The sequence below is a fragment of the Macaca fascicularis genome, chromosome 4, assembly GCF_037993035.2.
Source record: "Macaca fascicularis isolate 582-1 chromosome 4, T2T-MFA8v1.1".
Lineage (NCBI taxonomy): Eukaryota > Metazoa > Chordata > Mammalia > Primates > Cercopithecidae > Macaca > Macaca fascicularis.
Genome location: NC_088378.1, coordinates 170,343,221 through 170,367,162, shown reverse-complemented (window position 1 = coordinate 170,367,162; position 23,942 = coordinate 170,343,221). Strand labels below are relative to the sequence as shown.

At 42.5% G+C, this 23,942-nt stretch overlaps 1 protein-coding gene across 6 annotated transcripts in view; it reads right to left on the bottom strand.

Moving 5' to 3' along the window:
• MYLK4 (myosin light chain kinase family member 4) overlaps window positions 1-23,942 on the bottom strand; it is a 106,951-nt gene that overhangs the window by 20,758 nt on the left and 62,251 nt on the right. For all 6 annotated transcript variants that reach the window (XM_065544509.2, XM_074038940.1, XM_005554168.5 and 3 more), the window contains 4 exons: window positions 8,996-9,071; window positions 4,799-4,904; window positions 1,414-1,507; window positions 1,227-1,336 (listed from right to left, as the gene is read on the bottom strand). In XM_065544509.2, the coding sequence (XP_065400581.1) occupies window positions 1,227-1,336; window positions 1,414-1,507; window positions 4,799-4,904; window positions 8,996-9,071 (386 nt within the window). The remainder of the gene's footprint in view (window positions 1-1,226; window positions 1,337-1,413; window positions 1,508-4,798; window positions 4,905-8,995; window positions 9,072-23,942) is intronic.

The window sequence follows — 23,942 nt, the reverse complement described above, 5'->3', positions numbered from 1 at the left end:
TTTAATTCATAAATTAAGCACAGTAAAGATTAACAACGATAACTAAGGGTAAAATAGAACAATGATGACAATATGCCAGCTGCACTATTCTTGTGCTTTGGGACCATTGTGAAGTAAAATGAGAGTTCCGTGAACACAAGCACTGCGATGCCTCCACAGTCGATCTGATGACCCAGTCGGCTACTAAGTGACTAACCGCAGGGAGTGGTGGAGACTCTGGACAAAGGGATGATTCACGTCCTGGGTGGGACCGAGCGGGACGGTGGGAGATTTCATCAGGCTACTCAGAACAGTGTGCAATTTAAAACCTGTTGATTGTTTACTTCTGGAATTTTCCACTTAATATTTTGGGGCCTAGGGTAACTGAGACCATAGAAAGTGAAAGTATGGATAAGAGAGGACCACGAACCTATACTTTTTATTCAAAATGCCTGATTGCAGAATGAAAAACAAAACGGAATCACAATATCGATTCAGTGTTGGAATTGCAGTCGGCCCTCCCTATTCATGGATTCTGTTTCCACATGTTCAAACAAACACAGATAAAAATGTTTGACCAAAAAACAATAAACATTGACAAAACAACAACAAAAATAATACAAATTTTTTTAAAATACAGTATAACAACTGTATACGTGGTATTTACAGTTTATCAAGTATTATAAGTAGTCTAGAGATTATTTAAAGCACTCGGGGGGATGGGCATAGGTTATATGCAAAAGACTACACCATTTTATATCAGGAACTTGAGTGTCCTCTGGTTTTGGTATTTGCGGGGATCCTGGGACCCTCTCAGATTCCAAGTAATGACTGTACTCGGTTTCTAACTAACCAGTCCTTATGTTTTTATAAAGGTGAGTTTAAATGGAAGCTTCTTAGCCCGAATCATCAACCGTTTTTGACATGTGAATACGGTGAAAGTAAGATATAGCTCTAAAACCACTTTCCTCCAGGTTGCCCTGGCTAGTATTTAAGCTTGATTTTTGACAAACAGCTTAGATACAAAGCTAGATCTACTTGGTCCCGCTACTTCTTATCAATAAAATCCCGTATGGAGATGCATAATCCCAAGTCATTTCCCTTCGAGAACTGATGACATTGTGTGATCCACGTGAATCAGAGTCTGCGGGGACAAGCTTGGTTCTGGCCCCGCTGCAGCAGGACGGAGCTACTGACGCACAGTCATGGTCATGAGTGGGTCAGGGAGGGGCAGAGGGGATACGCACTACTCCATGACCAGGACAATGTCGTCCTTAGACTCAAAGGCATCGTACAGCTGGATGAGGTTCGCGTGGTCCAGCTGGTTCATGACGCTGATCTCGTTCTTCACCTCCTCCTGAGAAGCAGGAAACAGTGCATTAGTGTGGCCAAGACAGGGCAGGGAGAGAGGGGACCACCTCCCACAGGCTGTACCTTGTCCTTCATGCCTCTGGTCTTGATGATTTTGGCTGCCAGCTTCAGACCTGTGGCCGTCTCCTCACACTTGTGAACTTGGCCGAAACGCCCTCTGCCAAAAAAGAGGAAGCGGCGTAGCATGAGGCCCTGTGGTCAGCTGCCACGTAGACAGCACACAGTGGCCCCAGTATTTCTCCTGCTAAGTCTGGATGAGCAGCCCTATGAGGAGTTCTTTCCATAAGCTTCTAGAACAGTATTTGTCAAGGTGTGGTCTGAGTCACTTGCATCAGAATCACCTGGGAGCTGTTAAGAAAGCAGGTTTCAGCCGGGTGTGGTGGCTCACGCCTGTAATCCCAGCACTTTGGGAGGCGGAGGCGGGAGGACCACACGGTTAGGAGTTCGAGACCAGCCTGGTCAACATAATGAAACCCCGTCTCTACTAAAAATACAAAAAATTAGCCAGATGTGGTGGCACGCGCCTATAATCCCAGCTACTTGGGAGGTTGAGGCAGGAGAATTACGTGAACCCAGAAGGCGGAGGTTGCAGTGAGCGGAGATCACGCCATTGCACTCCAGCCCAGGTGACAGCGCAAGACTCCATCTCAAAAAAAAAAAAAAAAAAAAAGAATCCAGGATTCTGGGCCCTACCCCAGACCTCCTGAGGCAGGAATCCAGGGGTAGGCTCCAGAGACTACATTTCAGCACATTTCTTGGGTGATTCATATACACCCTAACATTTGAGAACCACTTTTACAGACAATGCAGAACCTTTCTAAATACATATGAATGTTATAAGCTGGGCTTTGTCAGCATATGAACAAGAGAGCCCACCTTCAGATATATAAAATTATTTTTGAAAACTGCATATGTAACAGTACTGCATATATATCCATATAGTCAAGACTGCGTATTGCCCAGTCACCTATGAGCTCGAATATAATCGTAAGACAGCTTCTTACCTCCATAATCACATACAGATGTGCACAGTTGAGAGCAGTTTTAAATCTAATTTGCTTACTTTGATTTCTTATTTAGTAAAATAAGCTAGAACACGTGTCCCTGCTCTGCAATGGTGGATGTCACAGTCGGGAGTGAGGAACAGCTTCCCTAGCAACACAGTGAACCCGAGGCAAGCCCTATGACAAGGCAGAGGACCTCAACGATGAAAGTCATGGCAACGCTGGACAGATGCAGGAGCACTGACGGCCGCCACATCCCATCCTGGGGCTCCACACCCAGCACAGAGGCAGATGGATCTTGGAGAATGACACAGGATTACCATAAACATAGCCACGGGGTGACTTCAATTCCAACCTCTGTTCCAGATGGAGTCTCTATGGGAATACATGGACACAGGCCCAGCCACCTCTTAAGCGGCTGTTATGAAAATGTTTTGTTTTGTTTTTCCCTTCACTAGCAATGGCCCCAGAACCTCCTGAGCCAGCAGTGGTGCCCATCACTGTCTGACTTCCCGGCTCCTTCAACCCTCTGACTCTTTCCCCTGATTTATTCTGCAAGGGCCCTGAAGGTTGAGGCCAACTCCCAGGATTCATGCTGGTTCAACACAGTGATAACCTTATGCTCACTGAACATGCCAAACAGGGATGATAGATACCCTTGAGGTCACAGGGCAGGAGATGAACCCCCAGGAAAATTCAGGGGCCTGCCCCTGTGGGCAGGTGTTTTGGGATCCAGTGATCCTTGGCATGTTGCAATATTTCTGCCAAAAGTAAAAGATAAGTTGCTGCATCTTGAACCTCCTACCACTAAAAAGGAGGTGCAGCACTTGGTGATGTCTGCATTTTGAAGGCATCCACGCACATTTGATCATGCTCCTCTAACTTATTTGCTGAGTGAATTATGGCTGCCAATTTTGGTGAAGCCCATAACAAGCGCTGACGGGCAGCTGGTCTAGACTGCAGTACCAAAGAGAAGATCCCATGGTGCCCAAACAGACAGAAAGGAAGTTTCGAGGGAGCAATTGACAAACCTTGACCAGAAAAACAGCACAAATCCTGGGAATTCTTTCAAAGCTTCTTCTGCAAACAACTATTCTCGGTTAGAGAAATACTTGCTGGCTTGCCACTGATGTCCCTGAAGACCCAAATACCTCAGGCTTCCATGGCACCAGTTCATGCTGTGGAATTCCTGTCTCTCCCTCAGCCTTTCCTCGCAGTCTCATGGGGCATTCTATGAGCTCAGCCAGATGAGGAAAGCAAAGTCCAGGTGGTTCCATTCGGCGGAGGGCAAAGAAATACAGAGTGGGAAGAGGAAGAAGGGACTTCACGAATATCAATGACTCCCTGAAGACCACTTGCAGAAGCCTGAGCTGCAGTAGCAATGCATGCTTTCTTTGTGTTGGTGAGTACATTCTGTATGCATACGTGCAGATGTTCTGCCTTCCTCTTCCTATTTTACACAGACATGCTGATGGCAGCAAACGTTGTAATTTAGACTTTGAGTTACAAGATATCATAGGGGGTTGTGAAAGAAGTAGAAGAAAGAACACCCTCTCCCCACCCCCAGCATGAAGCTGGGCCCTGATGGACTTTAATTTTCTTTCTGGCTTTTTTTCTTTTCTTTTTTCTTTTCTTTTTTTTTTTTTTTTTTTTTGAGACAGAGTCTCACTCCGTCACCAGGCTGGAGTGCAGGGGCCTGATCTCAGCTCACTGCAACCTCCGACTCCCTGGTTCAAGCGATTTTCCTGCCTCAGCCTCCTGAGTAGCTGGGGTTACAGGCATGTGCCACCACACTCAGCTAATTTTTGTATTTTTAATAGAGACGGAGTTTCACCATGTTGACTAGGATGGTCTCGAACTCCTGACCTCAAGTGATCTGCCCGCCTCGGTTTCCCAAAATGCTAGGATTACAGGCGTGAGTCACCATGACCGGCCTTTAATCTTCCTTCTTTAGGGAGAGTGTGCATTTAAATGTCCCTAAAATAAGTTATTTGCTGAGCAAAGTAATCAATTGAAATGGATAATAATAATTAATACAGTAACAACATAAATGAAAAACCAGCAGCAATGACAGAAAGACCTAATACAGGCCACCAGAACTACACGCTGTTGACTCATTTCTATATTCTGTCTCCTGGAGGCTGCACTATGGCTTTGGACAGCTGGTCAACCTTCTGGTGACTCACAATGGGTTTTTCTTTCTTTTAGACATTACAACATGGGAAGTAAAGCAGATAATAAACGTGGAGTTTAGTCACCACATTAACCTTTCTGGCATCAGTGACAATTTTCAGAAATGGATACGGTTTCTTAAAATGTTTGTTTCTAACGTTTCTAGTTCTCAGGTCAAGACAGGCAGACATTTACGAAGTCATCTGGCTCCGTGTCTTTGCACACTCTCCTCTTTCGTTGAGAGAACGCTAATAATATTCAGCATGACTCACCCTCCTAGGATTTCCGTCTTGCTCACAGTATAGAAGCTGTTGACCGCTCCTTGCTTGGCTGTCACAATACGATGATCAAATGGGGCAGGAGGAGCCGGGATGTCAACTAGAAGGTGAGAGAAACAGAAGGGCCATCTGTCAAGCAGGCTGACCTCGTTAAGGCAGCAAGCCTGGGCCTCATAGTAAAAATGTGCTCATTTAATAATAAAATACAAGAAGCCATCTGTTTGATTCCTAATGATCCAGGGATATAAATTTCCACTTGAGATTGTGAGCTGTGACTCATAAAGGTGATCCTGACACCTCTGGGAAACAGTGTCAGGGCGGCTCAACGGTTGTCCATACCATCTTCAAGATCACTTTTGGAAATGTTAAAATAGTTGAAAATTTCCAACCCAACACAGTCCAAACAGGTAATACTTCCAAGCCTGAGACCATTCAAATTCAAACGTGAGAAATTGTTTGATCCATTTTTTAAATGCATTACTGATATAATCCATTATTTTAATTAAAGCAGAGAGAAAAAAGAAAAATGAAACATTTCTTCATGTTATTGAAATGCTTGATATTATATATTACTTTCCAAAATGTCTTGGACTTTATTTAAGACACATTTAAGGCACAAAGATGAATTTTTCCTGGCTGGCTGGAAATAAAACACCCAATAAAACCAGGTAAGTGTGTATTCAACAGTGATCAAATTTCTCCCACTTTCTCCCCTTCCACCTTAAGTGTTTAAACGCTCGTCCACATCAGCAACAGCTCTAACATACAGAATTGCTCAGGGATATTCCTCCCAGTATTCTTTTACCTTTCCATGACTACTGCTGTTAAAATTGGCTTGCCGTGAACCTGCTCATTCTCTGCTAATTCATTTATTAAGCAGCTACTGCATGCATACAATGAGAATACAAAGAGAGGTAAGTAAATAACAGCTTTGCTTTCCAAAAAAAATCTACATTTATTTAACAAATGTTTCTTGAGCATCTGACACTCTGCCAAGTGTTAATATTTTTTAAAATTCAGAATATAAATCTCTGGGAATCTGATTTGATATGGACATCACCTCTCACCGCGTAAATATGCTGAAAACTGAAGTCACGCGAGAAGCGTCTTGGTAACATTCACTGTTTCAGATTAATAAAAGAGGGAGTTAAATACACAAGCGGCATTGAAATGGCGTTCTATCTCCTGCGGGCTGTTAGACTAAATGAAATTTAGTCTGCAGTGCTTGCCGGAAAAGGTTAAAGAGCCTTAAAAGGCCCGTACAAAAGCCACTTCCTACCCAAACAGGTGGCGGCATCTTGCCCACAGGTCTTCATCCCCGCGGGCTCCCGAGGCGGCCCTGGGAGCGCCTCCGCTTGCCTGTGTCTTCTGACACGTGGGTTCTCCCCCGTGCCCACTACGTCTACCCTGCGCTTTCGCTGCCCTCGTTGGCCAGGCGCCCTCTGCCACTCTACGCTGACTGCTGCCCGGGCACTCCGGTCGGCATTCCAGAACACGGATCCTGCTGCGGAACCTCCCGGGATTCGTGGGGCTAGAAATGGCCCCTCTGCTGCTGACACTCCCGGAAAGTCAAGTCCAGTTGCAGCTCTCAAAGTTCCAAGAAGAACATAGTCAGAGGGTGAAAATTCTTAGACCGAAGACTTTTCTTAAAACAGTGTTTTGGTGCCGGGCGCGGTGGCTCCCGCCTGTAATCCCAGCACTTTGGGAGGCCGAGGCGGGTGGATCACGAGGTCAGGAGACCGAGACCATCCTGGCGAACACGGTGAAATCCTGTCTCTACTAAAAATACAAAAAATTAGCCAGGCGTGGCGGTGGCGCCTGTAATTCCAGCTACTCGGGAGGCCGAGGCAGGAGAAGGGCGGGAACCCGGGAGGCGGAGCTTGCAGTGAGCCAAGATGGCGCCGCTCACTCCTGCTTGGGCCACAGAGCGAGACTCCGTCTTAAAAAAAACACAAAAAACAGTGTTTTGGTGAGGAGGACGTGAGCTCCGTGACAGAGGGGACCATTTCGGTGCTTGGAGAGGAAATGGAGCAGCATGCCCCCCATCGAGGCTACGGGTGAGATAACCAGGGTCCCAGGGAATGTCTCCACTGGCCAAACCTTAACAAAAGCCGTCATTCTGTGAATACCTAACTAATCTGACCTTCATTTTTTCACTTCCTTTCCTTAGAGAAGAGAGAAATTATTAAATTATAGCATGATAAAAGAAGCAATAATCTGTCTGAATTTTTTTTTTTTTTTTTGAGACGGAGTCTTGCTGTGTCGCCCAGGCTGGGGTGCAGTGGCCGGATCTCTCAGCTCCCTGCAAGCTCCGCCCCCCGGGTTCCCGCCATTCTCCTGCCTCAGCCTCCCGAGTAGCTGGGACTACAGGCGCCGCCACCACGCCCGGCTAGTTTTTTGTATTTTTTAGTAGAGACGGTTTCACCGTGTTCGCCAGGATGGTCTCGATCTCCTGATCTCGTGATCCGCCCGTCTCGGCCTCCCAAAGTGCTGGGATTACAGGCTTGAGCCACCGTGCCCGGCCAATCTCTCTGAATCTTAAGGGCAGTAAGACTCAACGATTATCAGTGGAAGAATTGACCTAATTTCCATTTCTCAGCAGCTCTCGAACTTACTGAACGCATCTGGCAGTGATAAAGTTTCTTTCTTAGCAATCATTAGTATTTATGCTTAATTCTTGGAAAATTAAATTTCTCCAAGATGAGGTTTCAGATACATTATTAAAAAATGAAGTGAGAATTATGTTTTAAATCCCTAAAAAAGACCACACAAGTGTTTTGATACTTTTGGTTCCAAATAGATACTGTGATATGTGATTACTCATAACTTTTAGTTCATTTTAATTGGCTACAATATTACCTTAATCTACATGTGAAACTGTGTAGTTGAGAAAGAAAGTCATTCAATAATCTACATCTTACTTCATCCTCACTATATTTCATCCTCACTATATTTGGGAAAATTATTATTTATAATGGAGTAGGTAAGCTTTCTCAGATTTAGGTTTTTAAATTACAGATAAATCTAATCATTATTTAATTCTTGTCCTTAGGAAGGATATGTTCTGTATTGCTAAAAATAAAAATGTTTTACTTGATCTTTAAAAAATACTGATTCCTGTGGGCACTATTAATCATCATCTACCAGTTGGTAGAAAACATAGAAAATAATAAAATGCCTGAAAATATTACAGGCAAGAAGAAAAAATAATGGCAAGAAAATGTGGCCATGAAAAATTCATGTAAGCTGGAAAACTGAATTATAAATCATAGCTTCAAAACTCTCTTCATTTATCCTTTTAATAAGGCCTTAAACTGCAACGGCACATAGATCTACAGAAAGCATTGCTGTGGATATGCAATGCTGTAACCCTACCTTTCAGGAAATTGGTCACCATTAGTCTGATATATGTATTGATTTTTATGTGGACATTGGTCCACCAGCACTGTCTCATGTACAGTTGCCAGTTCTCTTTTCTTCTCAGCTTCTCTTCCACTAGCATCTTCCTTATAATTAAACCCGTTTTCTCTTCTTCGAACACTGGATGTCCGTTTTTATCCACAGTGGCTTGTTTTTCATTCACAGCACTATCACTTTCCTGTCTATTCAGGCTCTCTGTGCTTGAAATGTCTGTTCCATCTATATTCTCTTGGATCTATAGAATTTCTTGGAGCAAAATCTTCTACTTTGTCTTGTCTTTTTGTATGAAATATGGCAAAACTTCTATGAACTAGAGAGGCATTGGTCTTCTCAGCATTTTTCTTGTTGAGTTTATTAACCTTTTCTTTCTCAGAGGAGAGCTGATTCTTCTGGGTAGATCTCTCTAGAAGCCACCATAGGACACAAAATATTTTAATGGAGAATGTAGGTGATCAGTATAATTTTGGCTTTCTATACTGGCATCTTTATCCAGGTTTCTTTTTATCAGCAGATATAAGCTTTTAAAAGCAAAGTGGAAGGAAATATGACCAATTGGGTTCCAAAAGATTTTCTTGTTTGTAAGTAGTAAGACCCAAAGACAAGCAAAAAAAAAAAAAAAAAAGTGGGTGTAGGGGGTATTTTTTTTAAAATACAAACATCACTTCTTCCTACACAGGGCTTTATGAATGTGCAACTTCCTCTGAATAACAACAGGACTTTTATAACAGGACTTTCTTTATTCATAACTATCTAGTTTTCTAAAGATGTTACCTGCAAGGGCTGATGTCCTTTTGCTTTTGACAGGCATCCTTTCCGTCAGGTCGGCGTTTGACCACACCTCCTTCGCCTGTGGAGGCACAATTGAGTAACTGAAGTTACATATCACATCTGGGCTTTTCAACCTCAGCACTCCTGACACTTGCGGGGGATAATTCTGTGTGGTGGGGAATGTCATGAGCATTACAGAATAGCAGCATCACTGGCCTCTATCCACCAGATGCCAGTAGCACCCTCCCTCCCAGTTGTGATGACCAAAAACGTCTCCAGAGATCCATAAATGGGGAGCAAAATCACCCATTACCCCAGAGTGAAAACTACTATATTATACGATTCAAACATAGAAAAAAAAACAGTAAAATTAATAGTAATGGTAGAGGGCAGAGCTGTCTGAATTAATGAAAGCCATATAGACTACAGTATCTGAAATGAACTCACTATTTTCAAAGAAATTCTGTAAAACTGTCATTATGGGAAAAAGCCCATCTTCATGAATAGATGAAAGGATATAATAATGTGTACATCACCCTTGACTTCTGTTTAAATTGTCTTGATATGGTTTACATATAAATCAAATAGAAATGAAAGGATACATGTGAATGGGCTCTGTAAACCAGAGAGTAGGAGATGAAAGTCAGCTTTATAAATGGAACCTTTACAGTGCTTAGAACAGATGGCCTTTTTCCTAAGAGGGTAAACATTCTTCTCACAGTCCTGGAGTCTCTGAATTAGTTGAGCAAACTGTTAGCTAATGTACCCCATATAAAAGGGAAACATTAACCCACTCCACCCAAATTATCACAACTCCTAAAGTTATGCATTATAAATTAATGACATTGTGTGGATGTCCAAAAACAGTATTTATTTCCCCTTTGAAACACAACATAATTTGCCTTCGGCTGATTTGCAAGCATGAAACACCATGGAAGTTCAGAGCACAGATATCAAGACAAACTGCAAATGTGCTTGCTTGCTTTCTTTCTTTCTTTTTTTTTTTTAGATGGAATTTCGCTCTTGTCGCCCAGGCTGGAGTGCAGTGGCGCGATCTTGGCTCACTGCAACCTCCACCTCCCAGGTTCAGGCGATTCTCCTGCCTCAGCCTCCTGAGTAGCTGGAACTACAGGCATGTACCACCGTGCCCGGCTAATTTTTTGTATTTTCAGTAGAGACGGGGTTTTGCCACGTTTGCCAGGCTGGTCTTGAACTCCTGACCTCAGGTGATCCGCCTGCCTCGGCCTCCCAAAGTGCTGGGATTACAGGTGTGAGCCACCACGTCTGGCCACAAATGTGCTTTTAAACAATTCAGGGGGCAGCTCCATGGATTCAGAGTATTTCCGTTTTTCAGATGGTGAACTTACAACATGAAGGCATGTTTAGTAAACCTGTGGAAAGCCAAGGCTGGAAGTGAGAGCTTCAGAGTTTCTCTTTCTCTTAAAGTTTCTCTGTAAGTGAAAGTCCAGAGATGGCACTTGCCTGCTTTTCCCTCTGCAGGGAAAATGGGCTGCTGCTGCTTCAAGCAAAGCCGACTGCTCCCTCCTCTGTGCTTGCACAAAACGCAGCACATAGCCCTAACCCTGGTATTCCTTATAACACTTTTAAGCCTTTTTTCCGGTCAATTTCCCATGAGATTGTGGACTTCTAGTGGGCAAAGACTGGTTCATCTTTGACTTCCTGGCGATTACTTCAGAGACCAGTATGTAGTGATGATGGTGATGATGATGATGATGGTAGTGGTCATGATGGTGGTGATCATGATGGTGGTAGTGGTGGTGGTGGTGATGGTGGTAGTGGTGGTGGTGGTAGTAGTGGTGGTTGTGGTGGTAGTCATGGTGGTAGTGGTAATGATGGTGGTGGCCATGATGGTGGTGGTAGTGGTAGTGCTGGTGGTGGTGGTGGCAATGGTGGTAGTGGTAGTGGTGATGGTGGTGACTGTAGTGGTGATAGTGGTTGTAGTGGTGATGGTGGTGATCATGGTAATGATGGTGGTAGTGGTGATGGCTACCATGTATTGTGCACACACACTATGTACCAGTCACTCTTTTAAGCACTTTGTTTACCTGGTTACTGCTCCTAACAGCCCTTTAAGATAGATACTATTAGCCCCATTGTATAAATGAAGTTAGGTAATTTCCAAAGGTTATAAAGTTTAGAAATGGTAGAGCTAGGATTCTAACCCAGCTGTCTACTTCAGCCTGTGCACCTAACTACCACACTATACTGTCTTTCTGGGTAGATAGAAAGACAGTATAAAATATAGAAAGACTACAGCCAAGTTACATGATTCATATTTATTGAGATCTACTACATAGTTGGCACCACAGGAGAAAAGAAAAATGATTGAGAGAGAAGGTCATAAATCAAAAACAAATTAGCAGAGTGAAGAGATAAATATTTGTCAAAAGATTACAATTAACATGGAAGAGAAGCAAAAAAAGAAAAGAAGACAGAGAATTTAAGTCCAATTTTGAAAGTATATATCCAAATTAGTTGAATAAGACAGTTTAACAAATTGTGTTTAAGATGTTTTATAACTGTCCCTTTATTCTTCCCTTTTGAAATGAAAACTCTGGTGTATCAATAGACATTGTGCTTCTGGGTTTATTCTGTGTGGCATGAACGCAATGATATAAGCATACGTGGATTTAATAATGAAAACTGGTATGTATCAGTCAATTTCAGCCCATCAAAGTATATAAAATTGAGCAGCTGGCTGTAAGACTCCGTGGAGCACTGATAGATCCACATTTGCCTCTGAAGCCACCTGAGTATCAGGTGGAAAAGTCCACATGCTGGGCCAATATTCTTTGAGTTCGGAGTCGGACTTGACCAACAGGAGAAGCTGTCAGTATTGAGGAATATAAGAAGCCAGCTTCCAAGTGAGGCTGCTTTTTTGTTTAGTAATTATATATCACATATGTTTTTCTATTTAAATAATGTAAGAAGGCCTTTATTCACTGCCAAAGGCTGTTATGTTTTCATTTCCCTATGTAATACTGACATCTAGAGGAACTTTGAACTGAAGAGTTTCCAACAAACAGAAGTTGTATTTCTCCTGTTCTTTCCAGGACGGAAGCTGTATTTCTCCTTTTCTTTCCAGGACGGCAACCAAAAATATGAAACGTTTTTACTTTGTATTTCTAAGTTATGCCTAGAAGCTGCTAAAATAGAAAGTTCAAGTGTATAGATACATCTTATTTGTTGTACAAAAATGAAGTATGTCTTCTACCAATTAAACAGCACAGGACCAGTGCTCTTAAGCATGAAGTTTCTGACCCAATCCTGACCATCCCCAGTTAATGGGATGAAAACCATGTCAGTGACTATGTTCCTCTGCTGAATTCACATCGATGGCTGGGATGAACCTAAGGACCTCTTTCATGCAAATTCACTTAAAAAATTTCTGTATTTGCATATGGATTCCTTTGGAACTATTTACCAATTCCTTTTATAATAATTTATCCGGATGTAGAATGACGCAGGGAAGAAAGCCTATGTAGTCCAGTTGCCCAAGTATTCAAAACACAGCTCATCTCTCTCCACTCTGTCTGGCTTCCTAGACTGGTCTCGTAAGTGGGGCATACGTACCCAGGGAGTGTCCATAGTAGTCCTTTGGAGGGTATCAAGGACATGCTAGAACTCATTTCAATTTATTCCATTTCTTATGGATTGAATGTATCCCCCGCCCAATATACACACACAAATTCATATATTAAAATCCTAACCCTCATGGTGATGCTATTAAAAGGTAGGGCCTTCTGAAGCGACTAGGTCATGATTGGAGAGTCCTCATGAATGGGATTAGTGCCCTTATAAGAACCAGCATGAAAGTTTGCTCACTCTTTATGAGGAGAAGGCCACTACACACTAGTAACAGGCCCTCGCCAGGCCCTGGATCTGCCAACAGCCTGATTTGGGACTTCTCAGCCCCCAGAACTGTGAGAAATAAATGTTTGTTGTTTAAACCACCCAGTCCAGAATAATTTGCTATAGCAGCCCAAGCTAAGACACCATTCTTTTAACATTTTAATTTTACATATGTTTTTTAAAATATGTTGATACAATTGGACACATATAAAAGTATCTCTGACATGTTAAATGTTATTTATAAAAATAAAAGTGCAGCCAGGCGCAGTGGCTCATGCCTGTAATCTCAACACTTTGGGAGGCCGAGGTGGGCAGATCACAAGGTCAGGAGTTCGAGACCAGCCCGGCCAACATAGTGAAATCCCATCTCTACCAAAAACACAAAAATTAGCTGGGCCTGGTGGTGCACACCTGTAGTCCCAGCTATCAGGAGGCTGAGGCAGGAGAATCACCTGAACCCTGGAGGCAGAGGTTGCCATGAGTCAGGATTATGCCACTGCACTCCAGCCTTGGCAACAGAGAAAGACTCCATCTCAAAAATAAAATAAAGTGCATGTAGTGGTTATCAATGTACATAATTTATAAATAACTATATTGGGGTGCGCTTTAAAATTTTTTACTAATGGCAGTGCAAAATCAAAATAATTTGGAGACAATTCTAGATAACACCATGCTTCATACTCTGATTTTCTGAAATGTGTTTTGGAGAAGGACCATTCTAATTAGTAGGTTTGAGGGCAAGAACATAATTAGAACTATCAGCTCAATTCTTGCAAACTCTTTTTCTCCTTTTGCAAAGTACTGCTTTAAGAGTTCAGTATTCATCGCTTGCATGACAGTTTTGATTATTTAAGCAATTTTAAGTAAGCAATTTATCCTCTTTTCTCCGTTAACCATTACATTTACTGCCATAAGATCTAGATTTGAACAGGAGGGCGGCATTGGTCCACAGGTGTGTGCCAGCTACCTGGGCATGAGTGCGTTCTCGCCCTACGCTACAGACCTGTCCCAGTACTACATCAAAACCCTACTTTTCCTGAAAGTGGCGGAATAACTGAAAGGGAAATTAATTCAATTGAACAACATTGTCTAATCCTTCTTTCATTTTCATTCAATAAAAATCAACTAATAAAACAGATTTGACCTTAAAAGATCATAAAGGTCCTCCTCTGGACAATACCACCACCATTTTCCGTGTTACTGCAGTGTTCTCAATATGCCTGTCTGCCCACTGGCATATGGACCCTTCTCTTCTCCTTTGTTTCCCCAGCACCGAACAGAGGGTAAGGTTCTAAAGTGCTTGGTGAAGCAATGCGTGATGACGAAAACAGTGCTTTCTGGAATGGCACTTTCACTGTGAGAACACTCTGTCATCAGGCTGCACCCCTGAAAAGCCAGGCTGCCCTAGGGGCCATCTCAGATGCATCCCTGCCACGGTGGCTCATATCCACAGCCCTGAATTTACATAGCTGATGGCTAGCCGTATCAACGGCCATGCATTTTGGGATTACAGTTGCTACAGAAAATTGTGTTCATAACATAATATATAGGGCATTCCTGGTTATTTTTAAAACTGTTGCAGACAGGCCAGACAGAAGAATGGAGGAGAGCAAATATTTGTAATAATTTGTAGCTGTGACCCACAGCCTGGACTCTGATGGTGGCAGGTAGACATTAGAGGTTGGCCACCCTGTCCTACAGCTCTGTCCTCTACTGCCAGGCTCAAGCATTGATCTTTTCAAACCTCCTCAGCTCTGAATATATCACCCACCTGGCCTTTCTACAACAAGGGGGTTATCAGGATAAGAAAACTTGAAAGTGTATTTAAATTTTGAAAGTTCAGTGTCAAAAAGAATAGCCTATTGGAATAAATCTGACCATCCTGGGCTCCACACAGTCTTTTCTTGCTAGCAGAGGATACTAGGTCGTGCACCCTGAATAGCAGCTTTTCGTATTCCTGCTCATGGAGATGCCAAGATGAACAATTTTTGGCCATCTTAACCTAAGTTCTGGAAATACCTAAACAAAATTATAACAATTTATAATGACTTTATTAAACTCTGATTAGGTTTCTAATGGGAGAGAGAAAAATGAATAAATCCTAAAAGAATACAAAGAGATGAATTTTCAGAAGAAATATGAAAACATTTTCTTGCCTGAGCATAGAAGATACTTTTAGAGATTGTTTGTAAAGTAAATCTATTCCCCTTCAACCTCAGCACACACTCAAACTCTCCATGCACGAAGCGAGAAAACCCTGAAGTCCTGGGTAATAAAAGGAATTCTCACAAAGCACAGCCTGTTTCATGGTCTGTGGGGACTGGCATGGCACAAGGCAAGACAGAATCTGACTGACCCAACCCAGAAAGGGAAAGTGTACACCTGTGCTCAGAACTCAGCAAGCGGATCCTCCCCAGGCTGCTGATGACATCAGGTAGAATCAATCACCTGAGAAAATAACCCCGCCAGGAAATCCAAAGCCTCTCGACGCGCCCACGATTATGTGCACAGCGCTTCACTCGGAAGCCAAGTCAATGGGACCTTCCAAGGACACAGACCAAGCAAGGGCCTGAAGTTAAGGTGTGGATTTAGGAAAGGCTAGCTGGATCATCCATCACATGAAGATGCACGGATAATTTTACTTTATGTTATTATACTATATATCGAGCTGTATCATAAGAGAAAGCATGCCACCCCTTTTTTTTTTTTTTTTTTTTTCATATGGAGTCTCGCTCTGTTGCCCAGGTTGGAGTGCAGTGGCGCAATCTTGGCTCACTGCAAGCTCCATCTCCCAAGTTCAAGCAGTTCTCTGCCTCAGCCTCCTGAGTAGCTGGGATTACAGGCGCCCGCCACCACACCTGGCTAATTTTTTTTTGTATTTTTAGTAGAGACGGGGTTTCACCATCTTGGCCAGGCTGATCTTGAACTCCTGACCTCGTGATCCACCCGCCTCAGCCTCCCAAAGTGCTGGGATTACAGTTGTGAGCCACCGCGCCCAGCTGCTACCACATTTAACAGCCTCTGCTAACAAGAAAAGATCATGTGGAGCCCAGGATGGTCAAATTTACTCCTTTAGGCTATTCCTTACTGACATCAAAACTTTTTATAAATATACTTCCAAGTTTTCTTATCCTGATATGCTCCCTTGTTATAGAAAGGGTGATATGTTTGGAGCAGAGGAGGTTTGAAAAGATCAACACTTGAGCCTGGTGGCAGAGGACAGAGCTGTAAGATGGGGTGGCCAACCCCTAACATCTACCAGCCACGATCGGGGTCCAGGCTGTGGGTCCCAGCTACATAATATTACAAATTTTTGCTCTTCTCTATTCTTCCATCAATTTTTTAAAAAACCACTTAAAATGAACAAATTAAGAACCTTCACCTACCTAGGAGGCCACAGTGAGTAGTTCGATAACACAGATTTTATTTTCCCCCATCTTATACCTGTTGGATGTGCTGACACCTTATAATGAGTCTGATATTGTTATTTTCTTCCCACTGCCACCTTACCTGTCCTCCCCACAGAGAAAACGCTGAGCCCTCTGACTTGAGGCCGCTCTTTCTTACCCTCTCAAACTCCCGTTGCTCACCCTGCCGCCCCACCACCCCACCTGCTTTTGTTATCCAAACTCTTCTAAGTTCTAGTATGTGGCTTTCAACCACCTGGGGATGTTGGACACTATTAATGCCTGGGTCCTCCCCTAAAGATTCTGATAAACTGGGTCTTGTGTGGGGCCAGAATACCGGTGTTTTTTAATCCACCCACACCCCAGGGATTGTAAAGTACTAAAAGGGTGGGGACCCACTTCCTCTGTCGCCTCCGGTCACTCTGGCCTTTGTTCTGAGGCCTTCTTACCAGCCAGGCTCCCTCTGGTCACAGTTTGGAGCAATTGTAACAACACTGGAATCTCTCTTCCTCCCCCCGACAAGCAAGTCTTTGATCCTATCCAGGATGGACTATCTAGCAAATCACTGCCTCCTCCTTATCCTCCACCCAGAGATACATGTGTGGAAATGAGGCCAAGGTAACCGGCCCTGAGAACCATAAAACCTCCCTCCAAAAATGATCTACGGGGCATCCTGGGAGGGCAACAAATAAAAAATCCAGCATTCCCAACCATGTCTCTGGTCCTCTGCCTGAAAGCTTTCTGCCTTGCTTCTTGGCCAAAATTTACTAATTGAAAGTGATTTAATTCCTCCATTAAAATGGAGGCAAGTAGAAGAGACTCAGGCTGAGGTGGAGAAATATCGCCTTACAGGGCATAGAAGTATTTATAGCACTTTGCGTAAAAGTATATCTAAAAACTATACATCAAGGGATGCTTTGCCTTCTTGGGATTCCGTCACCGGAATAGCACCTGAGCATTTCAAAAACTGTGCAGTGAGGCTACTAAGAAATTGAGAGCGTGAGTGCATGTGTGTGTCAACCAGCTTCAAATGGAATCACAGCTCCTCATGTTCGTTTCATTAAAATGAGTCTTACTTTGTAAAATTTCCCTTTCATAACACAAGTCCAAACCTTGGAATGTTTTCGCTTGAAGTTTACAGTGTTTCTTCATCACCCAATAAAACTCTTTGATTTCTTCCCGCCGCAGACAGTTTTAAGAGCCTTCATTTCACATGGGGTTCTTGGTATGCTTTTTAATTTTTATTTTAAGTTCATTTTTTATCACTTCATCTCCTGTCTCCCACTCAGAGCCTAAGTTCAGTTCAGCCTCCCCCAGCCCCGTTGGCTCCCTGCAGTGGGACACGCCAGCCGAGGCTCAGAGGGGCTTGGTGCTACCTAGTGTGAGGCGAGGTGTGGTCCCTGGACTGCAGGAATATTTAGAGATCTGCGCTTAGAGACTCACTGAGCAAACTGCTTAACCTCCTAATGGTTTGCGTTTCTGCATCTTCCCCTACACAGGAAACACACGCTGCAAAGCTGAGTGACTTTTAAAAAGCTACCTCTGAAAAGCAAAGAGATACGACAAAGCTCTTTAAAAAATGTTTCCAAATGAACGCATTTGTCTGTAATATAAACTGCGTAGGTAAAAAACTAATCGGTATGACTGTCCCCAACATTTAGTGGCCTGGTCCAGTCTATTCAAAGTGAGCTGGTGAACCCGCAGCGATGGCATCTCCTGGGAACCTGCTAGCAATGGAGAACCTCAGCCCCTCCCCACCACCCACCCAATCCAAATCTGCTCTTTAACCAATGGCCAGGTGGTTCCCATACACGTTAGAATTTCAGATGTGTTGACCTAGTTAATATACGTCATGAATTGGTGTGAAGAAGCATTTTACAAAATATGTGTCCCAGCCTCGTGTGTCTGTTTACATCTTGCCTCCATCCACAAGGCGTCTGAAGAGCTAATCTCATACTTGGGTAAGCTCAGAGGGAAGCCAGTGAGGAGGCGGGAGGGAGTCGAGACAGCACTCAGCAGGGTCCACATGCTGCTGGCCTTGCTGGCAGCAGTCGGTGGAGACCCAGCACTGTGTGGAACATCCATGGGCTGCTCAGGAGGCCCAGGACTCCCGCTGGGGCTCAGGGAAGAGCATGCATGACTAGGTTTCATGTGCCTGGGACTTTCCACTGATCTCTGGGGTCGACAGATTGCCCAAACTCAGGCCTCAGAGAAGATAAACATTAAGGCCCAAAGAGAGGATGAAAACCAAGGCAAACCAAGCTCTAGAGAATTAGGAATGTATTCTGATGGGCCCCAAAATGCAAATGATGCAGTCAGGATTAATGCAAAGAATACAGTTAGGATTAATACAAGTGCTGTAACCAGGCTACGATAAAGGTGACTATCAACTTGAAAGAAAATAAAAGTAATTGTATTTAGCACAGTTCTTACAAACCAAAATTTAGAGGCTGGAGGGTGGGGTGGGGGAGGAAGGCGGGAAGAGGAGCTGTTGATTAAAGGGTACAAAGTCTCAGAGTGAAGGGATAAGTTTTAGTGAACTCTTGCATGGCTTGGTGACCGTGGTTGTTGATAACATATTGTGCATATTTCAAAATTGCTAAAAGAATAGATCTTTAACATCCTCGCCGCAAAACAGTGTTAAGTTGGTGAGGTGGTGGATGGGTTAATCAGCTTGGTTGACCTTCTCTACAACGTATACGTAGATCAAAACTTCACACTGTGCCCCATGAATATACACTTGTTATTTGTCAATTAAAAATAAGTTCATTAAAAATGTTAAGTACACAGCTAGTACATACCCTCCAACACCCTCAATCAGTCTGTGCTTTTACTCCTAAGATATGCTTAAGCCCTCAATATATGAAGAACATGAACACCATGCTGAACTCTTTGGGTTCTTGTCTCGTCCTTTGTTTGATTGTGGACGTGGTGGAAATATTCAGCTGGTATGCTGGTACTGTCTTAGTTATTAAAACATGGAAATATCTCCATGCTGGCTGGTAAATAGGGGATTTTCTGAGACTCCCAGGAGCTCCTCCAACCTCCCAACCTTGCCTCCTTTCAGCCTTAGGACTGTCCTAAGACGAGTAACTACAGTGTCAGTATTTAGCATGGAGGGGGCCCCCAGGACCCTGGTCCAATGCAGCACACCCTGATACATGAGCAAATGGGGACTCCCAGTTATTAGTGTACACACCAGGGAACAAGAGTATCATATGAAGGCACATGGCCACAACAACAGGCTGCTGGCCATGTAATATTTAATATTTAAATAAGAAGTTTTAAAAAATATTTACACTATCCCTGCAAGTTAATTATTAGGTGTGGAATCAAAGTGTGCTTTGAAAGTCAAGGAGAGAGCAATGGACAACAGTGAAGAAAGGTAAAAGAGTTACTACCAGCAATGCCTTGACCTACCTTAGGCCCTGGGATGGTGGCCCTGAAATTTATAAAGCTCCTTCCCCAGAAATTCTTAATCTCTAGGTCTGGGTTGAAGCCCAAGGACATTTTTCATGAGCTCTGGGAGTGATTCTGATGCATGTGGTCCAGTGACCCTACTTTGAGAAAGCAGGTGGAACTCCTACTCATTATTCAAGACCCAATTCAGGAAGGTTTCCCTTTGTGAATTCTTTTTTTTTTTTAAGAGGAGTCTCGCTCTGTCGCCAGGCTGGAGTGCAGTAGCACGATCTCGGCTCACTGCAACCTCCGCCTCCTGGGTTCAAGCAATTCTCCTGCCTCAGCGTCCCAAGTAGCTGGGACTACAGATGCACGCCACGACACCCACCTAATTTTTGTATTTTTAGTAGAGATGGGGTTTCACCGTGTTGGCCAGGATGGTCTCCATCTCTTGACCTCATGATCCGCCTGCCTCAGCCTCCCAGAGTGCTGTGATTACAGGTGATTTATTTCTTAAATACTCCCCTCCCATATGGTCTACCTAAAGAGGAGTCCACCTTCTCTCTGCCTCTGTTGGCCACACATCTTTGTGGATTTATCTCACTGTGTTGAATGATGTGTTTGCATTTCTGACCCCCTCAAGGCATCTCAGTATCTCTAGAATCTAACTCAGTGTTAGCTCATGACAGACACTGATTGATTGACTGATTTGTTGATTAGAAGGTCGGGTGGGGGAACTGATGCCAGGATGTATTTACTAAGCATGTCAACCACCTGTATAAAAATTTTTGTCAAGGGCTGCCATTACATGCCCCTTATTACATCCTCCTCAACATCAAACTTTGAAGTCCAGCTCCCAGACTCCTGTGGTACCTACAAGTCCCACGTCCATGCAGGGCAATTGGTTGTCCTAGACCTCTAGAAAAAAAGTTAAGTCTTCTAAGACCTTTGTAGAAATTCAAATGTTTGCGTCACCAGCAGCATCTGAAACTCTATCCTCAATATGGTTTTTGAAGTAATTTACCATTTGATCGCCTTCTCAAATTTCTTAGACCTATTAAAAATCAGAACATGTACTATAAACACTCATTTGCTTAGTGTATATCTTTAAGATCTATTATTCATATTTCTGCATTGGCTGTAACTTCTTTAGTATGCTTTGACATATTAGCACAGAGAGAAACTTCAAGAATACCTCTGATCATGGGAAATGAGGTTGTAGTTAGAGATTGTTGCTGCCACATTTTACTTTATTAGGATTATGGAAACTAATTTCGCCAGAAGGCGAGAGCAGAGAGTAGCTCTTTCCTTTGAAATGCCTGATTAAATTTCTTTGTACATCACCTAACCCGACATCAAATCACATGCTAAATAATGTCTTTGCATTTTACTATTAAAGTCCTTTGCAATATTTCTAATGGCAAATAAGTAGCCAGTCCAATTAGACATCACATCCATCACTCTAATGTCCCCTCAGCTTTAACATTCTAGGATGTCACAGAAGCTGGAAGAAAGCACAGTGAAGGAGTTTCCTCAGAAGCTTTATATGGTTGCAAGACAACCCCTCTTGGGTGCTTTTCCAAATACCTCCACCCTTGGAATCTGTCTTCTGTTGTGATGATAATTTAGTAGTAACCAGATTGCTCAGCAAAAATGTTTTTATGACAGATCACAGAAAAAAGCAAGACGTTTGTTTGGCTAGCCTTGTGCTGCTTATTGATTTATTTAGTGTTTTTAGTCCTTCCCCATTTCTCGGTAGGTGAGGGCTTCACTTGGGTTCAGTTCTCAGGTTCTCTTCATTGCATTAGGAACTGTCAACACGGAAATCGTTCTACTGGGGACTTTCTCAACAAAGTGTCCCGCTCCCTTTTCTACAAAGGGAAGGGAGGGTGATGGGAGTAGTCTTGAGGTTCTTCTCAAGTTTCTTCTCAAGCATTGTTTGGAGGTAGTAATCAGTGAAGCGGGATGGGGGTATGCAGAGTCTGAGTTTGTAACACACGCCCCTCCAGGTCCTTTTCAAATTCCTGGTCCCAGTCAGCCATGGCAATGAGCCTGTCTTCCCTGTTTAAGCAGGGAGCTTGATTTGCTGATTCAAATAAGAATAACAATCTCTTATTCTCCAAAGCAGGAAATTGCTGTTTTGGTGAATGAAACCAAAACAAACCTAAAAAGTAGGATTTTTTTGTTGTTGGGTAAATCAGCTATTTATTTTCCATGTTGGCTGAAGGCAGAACAAGAAGAAATCTGAAAAAACAACTTAGATTTAACATCACATTTAAATTTTATATTACAAAGAAATTACGGGAATGAAAGGAGTTTGCCTCCCAGTCCATGGGTTAGAAAGGTAACTGTTTTGTATTCCCAACCACACAATTTACCGCAAAAGAACATAGTATTTTAGAAGCTCAAAATAAGACAAAGAAAGGGAAAATTTCTCAAATTATGTAATCCATTTGAATTCGGGGAAAAAAAAGAAAAAAAAACAACTTTAAAGAGCATTGTAGCTCAATCAGTTCAACTTGAAATGAGATTCTACCCAATTTCACCTAATTATGGGAAATTTTGATAACGTTTAAAATGTTTCTGCCAAAAGGGATGACTGTTGATAATACTGAATAATACCGATGCTCTTTTCCCACACTTTCGTCTTTAAAAATGTCATAGGACATCGCAATATATGATCTTTTCTCTGATTAAACATCCAAACATCACAATGCATTTTTCAAAGGCACACACAGCTCTGAACATTCCAGCTGTTATTATACACTAGTTTTCTGTGATGTTTAGAAGAGTATGCAACTATAGATTAATTTGTGTTAGGTATTTGTATAAGCATAAAAATTAATTTATGTTTTGGTATCAGGTTGCTATAGTGAGAAGCACATTATTTGTCACTCTAAAGCAACTTTTTTTTTTTTTCAAGAAAAAAAAACCTACAAAAGAACAAAAGGACATTTTGGAGGTGATGGATAAGTTTAGTAACTTGATGGTGGTGATGGCATCACAGATGTATGCATATGTCCAAACTCATCAAAATGTGTATATTAAATGTGTAATTTTTTATATATAAATTTATATCTCAATGAAGCTTTTTGAATATAGTTATAATAATGGACAGGATTATGAAAACTATATTAGCACCTGTGGTATCTAAAGAGAAACTAGACGGTGTGTAGGAGCCAGGAGGGGCTGGCTTATTTCCTTGATTGGCAGAAGGCCCCACTTGGAATTCTCCGAGGAAGAGAGAGGCACAGTATCACTCAGGGCGTGTATTTCCATAGGAAGCCACAGCAATGCAGACTGGCTCTTCCTCCTTCACGGAGAACGTGCTAAACTACACTCACAGCAGTAATAAGTAAATCAATGCCTACGATGAGGTGACAGTTGGCCTCTGCAGCAGAAACACACAATCACAGATGGAAAGTTCAATTATGGGTATTCCAAGAACAGAATTAAAGTCTGTTTTCAGTTAGGAGCCCCACATAAAACAGGGCTCCATCTGTATTTACTACATGCAGCTGCGTCTTTCTCAAAGTGCTTAATGAACTTTTTCTTCTTTGTGAACGTCCACTTGCACATAAAGGTAGCAACCTGAGGTAAGTATCACAGGAAGATATCTGCACGGAGCAGCACAGGACAGTGTACGTTTTTCTTCCTCTGTTAACTGAGAGATATTACACACTGCATACTCACGTCCTAAGCTATTTCACCCAACTGCAGAAAATAGACCTAAACTGTGAAATTAAAAAACTGCTTTAAGAATAGTAACTTTTTCCAACTATTCTGGTCATATCTCATTATTTCCATGTATTAAAATTTAGGCCACAGTATAAATATACTTGAATTTCACATTTAATGAGATCAGTTCAATTTGGCATTTAACAATCACTGTAAAATTTTTCATTTTGATTTAATTCAGTTATATAGCAATATATTTTCAAACCGATCTCATTATTGGTGGCGCACATTGACACACACACATAATTTACTACAGCAACATCAGTCAAATCACAACATGAAAAGTTCGCATGCTATTACTTTGCTGTTGTTCATTTTCTGTCCACCTCTACAAAATTAATCATAATGGCATGAACTTCTCCTCATAGAGAAGTGATGTTATTTAAAATAAGTAAGTTCAGTTCCCAGGTAGATGCTATAAAAAGTGTTAAGCACATTTTATGAATTCTACTTTTAGTTAGTATCACCCCCAAATTTTTCTCCACTAAAAGTTGTGACAATAAATGTCAAAGTCAAATGTGGTTTTTCTTTTG